This window comes from Rhinolophus sinicus, chromosome 18 (assembly GCF_057876585.1).
Source record: "Rhinolophus sinicus isolate RSI-liver-muscle chromosome 18, RSI-T2T, whole genome shotgun sequence".
Taxonomy (NCBI): domain Eukaryota; kingdom Metazoa; phylum Chordata; class Mammalia; order Chiroptera; family Rhinolophidae; genus Rhinolophus; species Rhinolophus sinicus.
The window spans coordinates 117,499,607-117,509,860 of NC_142518.1; the positions used below are offsets into that span (position 1 = coordinate 117,499,607).

General features: G+C 41.9%; 1 protein-coding gene across 1 annotated transcript; it reads left to right on the plus strand.

Moving 5' to 3' along the window:
- The first annotated feature begins 3,607 nt into the window (after nucleotides 1–3,607).
- PBDC1 (polysaccharide biosynthesis domain containing 1) lies at nucleotides 3,608–7,641 on the plus strand. Its single transcript, XM_088794778.1, has 6 exons — nucleotides 3,608–3,736; nucleotides 3,827–3,892; nucleotides 5,104–5,163; nucleotides 5,672–5,812; nucleotides 6,773–6,884; nucleotides 7,164–7,641. Exons 1-6 carry the CDS (start codon nucleotides 3,707–3,709, stop codon nucleotides 7,352–7,354), a joined length of 600 nt encoding a protein of 199 aa, XP_088650904.1. The 5' UTR covers nucleotides 3,608–3,706; the 3' UTR covers nucleotides 7,355–7,641.
- The last annotated feature ends 2,613 nt before the right edge of the window (nucleotides 7,642–10,254 follow it).

Here is a 10,254-nt window from a genome sequence, read left to right on the forward strand (position 1 = left end):
TTTAAAAGTGCCTGTAGGGGCCGGCCCGGTGGCTCAGGCGGTTAGAGCTCCGTGCTCCTAACTCCGAAGGCTGCCAGTTCGATTCCCACATGGGCCAGTGGGCTCTCAACCACAAGGTTGCCAGTTCAATTCCTCGAGTCCCACAAGGGATGGTGGGCAGTGCCCCCTGCAACTAGCAATGGCAAATGGAACTGGAGCTGAGCTGCGCCCTCCACAACTAAGACTGAAAGGACAACAACTTGAAGCTGAATGTCACCCTCCACAACTAAGATTGAAAGGACAACAACTTGACTTGGAAAAAAGGCCTGGAAGTACACGCTGTTCCCCAATAAAGCCCTGTTCCCCTTCCCCAATAATAATAAAAAAAAGTGCCTGTAATGCCAGGTCTCAGCTCCCACTCCCAGCAGGTGAATGCAGGATATGGTGAGGCCAAAAAGGACCACCCACGGTGCCATAGATAGGGGTTCATACCACTATACTCTCGATGGCGGCTGGTCGAGACACAAGAAGCAAACATCTGCCACTACCCCAACGAGGGGTCTTCCTACACCCCAGGCTCGCTGGCTGCGGGGTGAGACACAGGAAGTAGGATCTGAACCATCAGCAATCCGTGCTTGCTAACCGCACTTGCTAGCGTAGCCACGGCAGTCATATAGAAAACAATAGTGGCTAATGGCCAACTGGTTATAGCTGATGGCCATCTAATAAGCAAGCCAGCACCCCTCCACATGAGGCCGAGAGCTTGGAAACTGCTCTCTGGGACTCCGTCCCTACAGTGCTTATCTGGTTATTTAATATTCTTGCTTGACATATACAGGCCAAGTTTGTTGAAACTAGACTTATTTTGCAAATAAATGAGTCCTAATTTGGCCATCTTTGAGAAAAACGAGGGTGATTTCAGAGAGAAAAATCGTTTCACTAGAAAGTATAATATACCTTTGTGGATATTAGATTCTAGTGCTTTTTATTGTCTTTGAATTTTAATCTGAATTTTTATACTTTTCTTAAATATATGTCTGCAACCCTCCAAACTAACATTTTTGTTTTCCCATCTTTTGACTTGGAATCACTGAGAACTAAAACTGTCCTTTTCCAAGGCCATGCAAGCGACCATGGGACAACTTGATGTTGACCTCAGAGAAATCACCGCAGCAGCTCGTCTATGGACAATCTCACCACAGACATTCCAACCACACACCAGGAGAATATGTCAGACTCCCACTGCCTGCCTCCACTCCATCTGAAGATACTTCAAGACATACATCTAGGAATCTTCTCTACTGCCTTCCTTCAGAATCCAGAAACTGGGATTATAGTCTGCTCCGGTCATTAACCTTTGTTTTACTTCGTTTCCATAGCGATATGCCTGCTATTAAATGCCTGTTCATTTGCACCAGGCTTAACTTTGGGAGCATCACCACCTTCTGAAGTGAGACACAACTTTAACTGAACTAACCTCCTGTCAAGGCTGAGAATGGTTTAATGATAAAAGGTCTATCAGCCCAGCTTCTGGAGTTTGAAAATTGCAGGGAACTTTCAAAGGAGGGAACTGTGGGGGTTCAGAACAAGTCACCCCAAGACCTGCCTCTGTATGTGGATTGTTTTGAGCTAAGGGCAATTTTATCCTCAGGTTGAGGATAAACTCCTGGCCCTCCCTTTAACTATCCAGAATAACATGAATTAGGGGCCTGAGCCATAATAAGCGATCAGCCATCATCTGTGTTTGACCCACCTATAGGGCAGGGCAACCTGATAGTCACTAACCATCTGCTCTGCTCTTATCACTCTGCAATGGCTCTTTGAAGCCCCCAGGGCACCTTACTCCATCCCTAACTCTAGATGTCTTCTCTGCCCAGTTCCCTTTCTATCTCCCTAGCTCTCCTGCCTGTGGGGTCTCTGACTTTCTCCTGTGTGCAGGGTTCCCATACTGAATGTGTGCCTTAAATGGGGTTATTTTCTCTTGCTAATCTGTCTCATGCCTATTTAATTATTAGGCCAGCCAGAAGAACCTGGAGGGTAAAGTATATTCCTCCCCCACAACGTTAACTAGATTTATTGCGGTGATCATTTTGCAATGTACATAAATATCGAATCATGATGTTGTACACCTGAAATTAATGTAACATATGTCAACTATACCTCAATTAATAGAAACATTTTTTTAAAAATCAGCTAGAGACCTTGGATAGAATAATTCCAAGAATAAATTCAAATACTTGATCTTGTCAATAGTATGATAAATCCTGTTGATGTAAGAAATGTCCAAACCTATAGAGAACTTTTGTAAGAGTTTGTTTGAACCAAACTAATGACATATGCCTGGGAGCAAGATTTCAAATGCTCAGGAGAATAAGTTTTGTAGCTTATTTTATGAATTTGAAATTAAGGAAGAAATTTAAGGAAGATTAAGTGAAGGTAGGAGAATACAAGGTGGGGATTGTTAAAATTATGTGCTCTCTTGAGGGTGGTTATGGCTTATTTCAAAGTTGTTTTAATGTAGATGCACAGAAACAATGGACAGGGTTTGCTGAATGCCAAGATATGTAAAGAAGTTACAGTCCTGAGGTGTGACTGCCCACCATGACCTGCCCAGTTAGGAATTTATAATCAGATCCCCCATGATGTTACTTTCCGTAGAATCCCTTTTCTGTCCACATAGTCTACACAGTACGATCTTGATGCAGAGTAGGATTAAACTCTTTCAAATGTTGTTTGTGAACAGCTTTTAATGAATAGGAAAAATACTACATAAAAATGCTACCAGTTATACAGGCAATACAGAAGTATACTAGTGATGATTATTGGGCAGTGGAGTGGGGGTGATAGTTACCGTATTAATTTTATTTTGTAAGTTCTCAACATTGTATACACTCAGCATCCTGAGATTCATTTAATGAACAAAACAAGGAAGTTACAATAAGCCATACAGGAGACTTGGCAGAATGGCCAAAAAAAACAAAGTCATATGCGAGAAAGTTTACAAGCAGGCTAGAAATCAAAGACATTTAACGAAAGAAATGAGAGCTACAAGGCCTCCTAAAACAGACGGGCCTCAGCTGAGAAGTAATTTGTGTTTGGAGTCTGAGGAGAGTTTTTTTCGAAACAGAAGGGCGGGAACGAGGAGTGGAGTTGCGTACATTTGTGGAGCCATGCTGCCATCAAGCGGCCACAATTTCTCTGAGCCAGGAAGAAGGTCCTGAGTAGTCCAGAGGGACCTGAGCAAGACGGTAGAAAAATGAAAACGACAATAGCTTGAGTAGGGAGCCCACGAAGCAGCTAGTGGAGGTGCCAAAGAAGTCGTTTTGCAACTGAGAGCCCATAGCGTGGTCTCCTGAAGCCCCGTCCTCCAAAGTCATAGCAACAGCTGTGTGAGAGTGTGTATGTGCCCGCATATGTAAATGGAGTGTGAATTCGATTCTCTTCAGGGCACTCAGTGCAGCGGGGACGTGAAAAACTCAGGTTTTTCCCCATCATCGCCACTGATATCACTGAGCATTTAACCACCTCAGAGCCCTCCAGCAGCCGGAGTCTGCGCAGGGCGGGTAAGGCGGGGCCGGGGAACTACAGCCTCCCGGGATGGGCGGGTGCGCGCAGGCGCAGGAGGACGAGAGCCGCTCTTGCCAGGACCTCCCTTTCCAACCAACGACGGAAGGAGCTGACGTAAAGTCACTTCCGGGAAGTGGGGCCGCGCTTTGTTCGCTGCAACATGGAGGCGACTAGTGGAACGGATGAGCCGGTGAGACGCTGCTCTGGGGTCGGGTGAATGGGGGAGTCGAGCAGGTCTAGCCTTGAACTCTCCCTTCCTCTCCTGTTTTTTCTTTCCCAGGTTTCCGGGGAACTGGTGTCAGTGGCACATGCTCTTTCTCTCCCAGCCGAGTCCTATGGCAACGATGTGAGTGTGACTCACCCACCGTTTCCATTCACCCACCTAATCGGGAATGTCTGCAGGGCCTGCCGCGAAATTGTAACCTCCTGCCCTGATGTCTTCTGTAACGTCTCTCCCTGTCCGCCGTAAACCGCGCCTTTCAGTTCTCATCTTTTTGGTCCACAAACACGGGACTAATGCCAGAGGAAGTAGTTCCCAAACTTTGCACCTTAGAATCTTAGAATTAAGGCATCTATTAAATATCCCGATACCCATTGCGCAATACGTACCAATTAAATCAGAATATCGGGGGAGGGGCGGTGACAGTCAGAAATGCGTATTTTTAAAGGTTCCCCCAGTGATTCCATAATGCAATAAAGTTGCACTGGCTTACAGTGTGTCTCGTTTAGATTCTTAAGCGGAAAGCACGTGATGTTTTGAGATCCAAGACAGAGGGGCATGGGAATAGTAGTAACACTCAAAAATGTGATGTATGCTAGACGAGTGGATAAGGGCATAAAGTACAAGGTAGTTTAGCTGAAGAAGAAATCCCTAAGAACCCAGACAGTAGATAGTGGATCTAACTGCATCCTCAAAGTGTAAGTGGACAAAGGACATGAATTGGCAGTCAAGCAAAGGGTATGAAGGTAAAAATGCAAATGGCTTCTTCGAAGGTCAATCAAATAGATCCCTCCAGCTCAAGTGGGAGATTTTAATGCAATAGGTGGTGGGTGCTTGGTAACTCTTATTTATAAATTAGCCTGCTTCATGATACTCATTTCTAAGTGTTACAGGGTGTGGAACTGGCTATCAGATAAATACGAATAATGATTATGACATGCTACACTCTTAAAAGTGAATATTAGTTTCTTTTCCATTATCTTACTTTGTTTTCAATAATTCAGTTGTGTATGCGAGTTTCTTATTTCAGTTTTACAATGATTTAACTCAGTCTTGAGAAGGACATTTATCTACAGTTTTGTTTAGTCTCTCACACTTTCACTGACTTCTGGGAGAAGACAGCCAATGGTTCATTCTGTTTATCAGACTGTGTAGGTACCTTCTTTTGTTGTAAGGTCCACAAAATTATTTTATTGTTCAAAGCCATTAGTCCAGTTTTATCCTTTGACAGTAACACTAAGTTTGATAGTCCTCTTGAGCATCAACAGACTTCCTTAATTTGTTCTGTAGCCCAGGACTGGGGGATTTCTGACCCGGCATTCTTTACTCCTTTGCAGCCTGATATTGAGATGGCTTGGGCCATGCGAGCAATGCAGCATGCCGAGGTCTACTACAAGGTGCGTTGTCTGTCTTCCTTATTAAGCAGAATTAAACATGTAATTGTACTGTATGATTCTCTGTGAATCACTGTTCTCAGCAAGTTAAACAGTTGTGTTTTGGGGATAGTTTTTATTACTGTAAGATCTTACCCGCAGAGAATGGGGGTGGAAGTGAATTTTGTTTTGTCAATGAGGACTTGTGCTTCTTTTCCCAGAGGTCTGTTGCTAACTGACAAAAGGGCGCCTGGCCCATAGTAGGCACTTAAGAAATGTTTGTCAGCTGAATGGACAATTCACAGAGGGCAATAGCCAGGCAGTACTAGGGCCCAAAGTCTTTGAATTGGTGGAAGGGACTGTATGTATGGCCTTTTAAAACTATGTCATGATTTCATGCAGAACCTAGGCTGTCTGTCTGTACTTCCTAATGAACTCTTAGGCCTTGAGAGCCATAAGGGTTTTCTGGGGAAGGGGGAATAGAAGTATAAATTAGAGACTAGTGTATGTGTATTGTCTTATTGTCTGGCAGCTGATTTCATCAGTTGACCCCCAGTTCCTGAAACTCACCAAAGTGGATGACCAAATCTATTCTGAATTTCGGAAAAATTTTGAGAAACTCAGGATAGATGTATTGGACCCAGAAGAGCTCAAATCAGTATCAGCTAAAGAGGTATGAATTTTCTCTCTTAAATATTGCCTAGCATATAACTAGCAGTGATTGTGAATATGTTTTTATACATTTAAATGGAAGGGGGGGTTGTTTTAAGGAAAATACTTAAAGACTCAGGGCTTTTATGCAGTTATCAACCAATAAGTAAGTTATGCAATGAATGTTTTTCTGGTTTATGGACTTTTTATGTTCATTGAATCTGTTTTTTCCTCCTTTTTGACTTGGACCTTTCATTGCTAACCACTGTGCCCTTTCAGGGAAGAAGGAATAAATTTACTTACATGAGTAGTTTAACCAGAATGCATGGATGGAAGATCGGCAAGTAGGGTACAGGGAGGTGTTTGCATTCTCTGGATTCAAGTTGATATTACCACAGGCCATGCCATAGATAATTGAAAAACATGGGTTTTGCATTGCTTACTTGATTATTTTTTACTTTTACAGAGCACTAAAACTCTTCTAGTCGGGGAAAAGTTTTCCTGGGACTAGGTACTTGGCTTATTGAGAATATAAGCTTTTAATCTTAGCAGGAAGTCACTGATATTTGTAAAACTGCCTCTACTGAATGCCTTTCTTTCTTAAAATGTAACTTTGTAACTTTGGGCCAAATTCCTGCCTTCTCTGTCTCATTTGTGCTTCCGTGGGGATGAATCACCATTTGGGGCTGAGCTAGCCAATAATTAAAAACAAAACAAAGATTCCATTTAAGAAAGCAAATTTTAATTCTATAGTCACGGATTCATGTATTTTCTGAGGTCACAATATTGTTCTTGTTGGGAAATAACAGTCTGTAGGCACAGTAGCTAGCACAGTAACTCACTGGCAGAGAAACTGGTGATCACATCAAACCTAGCCTCTCACTATGCTTACTGTCCTTACTGGAGAGGTGGAAGCCCCCTTCCTGGCCTGACTTTAGCAATGTCCTGTATTAGTCAGTTAAGGCATCTTTTTTGCCTGTAGAAATGGAGGCCATTCTGTTTGAAGTTTGACGGGGTTGTAGAAGACTTCAACTATGGTACTTTGCTGCGACTGGATTGTTCTCAGGGCTACACTGAGGAAAACACCATCTTTGGTGAGTTTCTTGCCTATGGAATTGTTTCTGTATAAGGTGAGTGAGGGACCTGGTTTTACTGATGCATCAGTGGCATGGGGTCACTAGTGACATGGGGGTAACTAATTTGGGGTTAAGTATTTTCACCCTCATTTATTATAGGATTAGAATTTCACATCTCTGAAACTTACAAGTATACTTGAATACTTTGCATGTTAGTTCAGGTTTGTGAATAGATTTCCAGTAGGTTTAGAGAAGACACTGTGATTAGGACAATAATCAATTTTATTCACCTTTCAGCCCCCAGGATACAATTTTTTGCCATTGAAATTGCTCGGAACCGGGAAGGCCATAACAAAATAGTTTACACCAGTGTTCAGAACAAAGAGAAAGGAGCCGACAGTGGAGAAAAAGAGAAAACTGACAACGGAGGAGGAAAAGACGAAACAGCCCACAAAGGAGTCAACAAACGTGGTGAAACAGCTGTGTAAGGTAGACGGGGAACAGCACTCTGGACACTGACTCAGCAAAGCCGACAGGTACCATGATGCTACTTGCACGGACCCTTGTGGTTCATGTATGTCCTGTGCCACGGAAGGACATGCACAGGGACATCTCTGAAGCCTAATAGTCAGGAGCTGCTCTGCTGCTTCTCTTGTATGAAGTGGCTTAAACACTATTAGTGGGCTCATAGTTGATTGTTTCTTGGTATATTTTTTGTTGGCTCTGTCCACTGGGCAAGTAAGAAATTTTGTAAATAAATTTATTTTAGTTCTTACGACTGTCTATATCTGTGATTAATTTTGAAAAGGTATTTAAAATGATTTGTGCCTGTTTCTTAATGCTTCTCAGTGTTTTCTGTAGTGAAGGTCCCTCAAACCTGTTAAATTGTACATGGTTTGGGATTAGAAGTCCTAACATAAGAATTGACTCTTGCCATTTGAGTAACTGTAGCTTTCTGATTTTCTTTGGTAAATCTGGCAAAAGGTTTGATAAATACTCTGGAGATAACAGCAGCAGCCTAAACCTGGCAGACTGGTGTGTGCAGCCCAGTTGACATTAGAGGAGCAGGAGACTGGAGCTGCCTCAACACCTGCTTTTCTTCTGGTAGCCAAGTCGTTACCTGAAAGCTAGCAGACATTAGTAATTAAAGAGAAAGCCTGGTAGACTGGCTTCCCGTTTATACTGCTATGGACCATAGCGTGCATTTATACGTTAACACAAAACGAAGATGTTTTTAAATGCTATTTTGTCAGACTCCAAAAATACACCAGTTGATTTTATATGAATGGGAGTGTCCTTGTCACCTCATGACTTTAAAGAGGGCATGTTTCAGTTATGTTCCGATGTGTATAAAGGTGTCTGTGTGTCCACATATATAAACTGACCTTGATCACTAAAACTTGTTAGAGGAAGCCACAATATTTGTAGTGCATACAGTAAATACTTTTAAAAGTCTAACCACAGCATGATCATGCAAGGATTTACCAGAGCAGAGGAGGGAGGAAATGAGGCTTTTTCCCCAGTGGACATAGGAGAAAAATAAAAATTAAACTTAATTGATGAGTTGTCCTGAGGTAAGAGCAGAACTAGAGATGCACACAGCTAATAGCAACAATTGTGCGCAAAGCAAGTCGCTTTCTCCATGAATTCTCTGGCCAATTCTTAAAAATATTTAAAATGTTTGTTACAGTTTTCATTTTATAAAAATATGTTTTTAAAAAGGAGAGTGTTAAATACTTCATAGTAGGCAGACATTTTTAAATTAAGAGCTTCCTTTACTGTATTAACTTTCTCTAGTTTTCATATAGTGTTAAATATCCACAAACATGTATCTATATACATTGCCTGAGGAACAGAGGAAGAATAAAGATTACTGGCTGCATACAATTGTGCCTCTCCTCTCCTTTTCTAGGTTGCCTACCAGGAAGAAAACTGACTTAATTACTTCCCTCTGATTGATTTTACAGAGAATAAGAAACATACTATTTAAATTCAGACTGCTTTAAAACAAGAGGCATCTGTCCAAGGACTGAAAACGGGGGAAAGGGAGGGGAATGAGAACACGGAATGCTGGAGCTTTAAGTGGAAATAGTGGACAGAATTCTTAAGATGGTTGCCAAGCTGTCTACTTCTGTTATACACTCTGTATAATTCCCTCCTGTTGGTATGGGTAAGACTTGTGAACATGAGGGGATTTTATTTTTGTGTTTAAGTTACTGACCATTCGTTTTTTACTTAATCCAAAGGGAGATTATCCTGAGTGTGTCTGGCCTAATCAGGACACTGAGCAGGGGACCCAATGAAACTGTATCTGGACTCCTGACCCACAGGACTGTGAGATAATAATGGGTGTTGTCTTAAGCCACTAAGTTTGTGGTAATTTGTTACAGGACCAATAGGAAACTAATAAGGCATGCTGAGCCCTGCTCCAAAAGTACAAACACCCACTCCACTGTCATTATTTATTTTGAACTATGGTTTAAACAAGGATACGCTATACCAGGTGATTTGGAAACTGCACCCAAAGAAAGCTTCAATAATTCTAAACCATTATGAACTTACTTTCCAAAGGAACTCCTGCAGCTGAGTCTGTGTGTATCAGGTGTTGTTGGTATAACTGGGAGTTCTCTAAGTTTATTCCTATGTCGAATGCAATACTTAATATGTATATTAATAAAATTTAAGAGTATCTTCAATTGTTTAGACCTTAGAACAAGAAAACATTTTTTCTGGAGAGGCATATTTTATCATTGACGTTGTTGAAAATTGCCAGAGTGTGGTGATAATTAAAGCATGCCATGTTTTCATTTTTTTTCTTCTTCTTTTTAAATTTTCTAGAGACACTAAAATACTTTTTGCTTGCATGCAGTGTGGACGATTCTCACTACCCCTCAATGGTACACCATAGTTGCTTTCATAACCGTATATTCTTTTTTTAGTGATATAAACTAATTTTATTGTTTTTATATTTTATTATGCTCACTGGTTTATTGCGTCAATAAGTCAGACAGGACAGCAGAAGTGGCTTGTCTCTCCTCACTTACATATGAGGCCTTAGCTGAGAAGATGTGATGGTTGGGCTACCTCAATGCTGGGGACTTAATCTATGTGGTTCTATAAAAGTGTTTCTCACCTTTTTCTAAGTGTCCGACACATGTAGTTGTACAACACTTGTAAGCAGGGTGCATCCAGTCTCAAATCCACAACCAACAACACTAAATCAAGAACCATTTCTCTAGACTCTGGTTTTCTCTACCAGAGTTTCAGGCTGGCTGCCCCTGAAAAGAAGTTGCTAGGGATGGGGGCACTTTGAGAACACCTCCAGGTCGTCCTTGTCCTGGTCCAGCTCCAGCACATCGGCTCCGTGGTGCAGAGGAGCTGCTGCCTG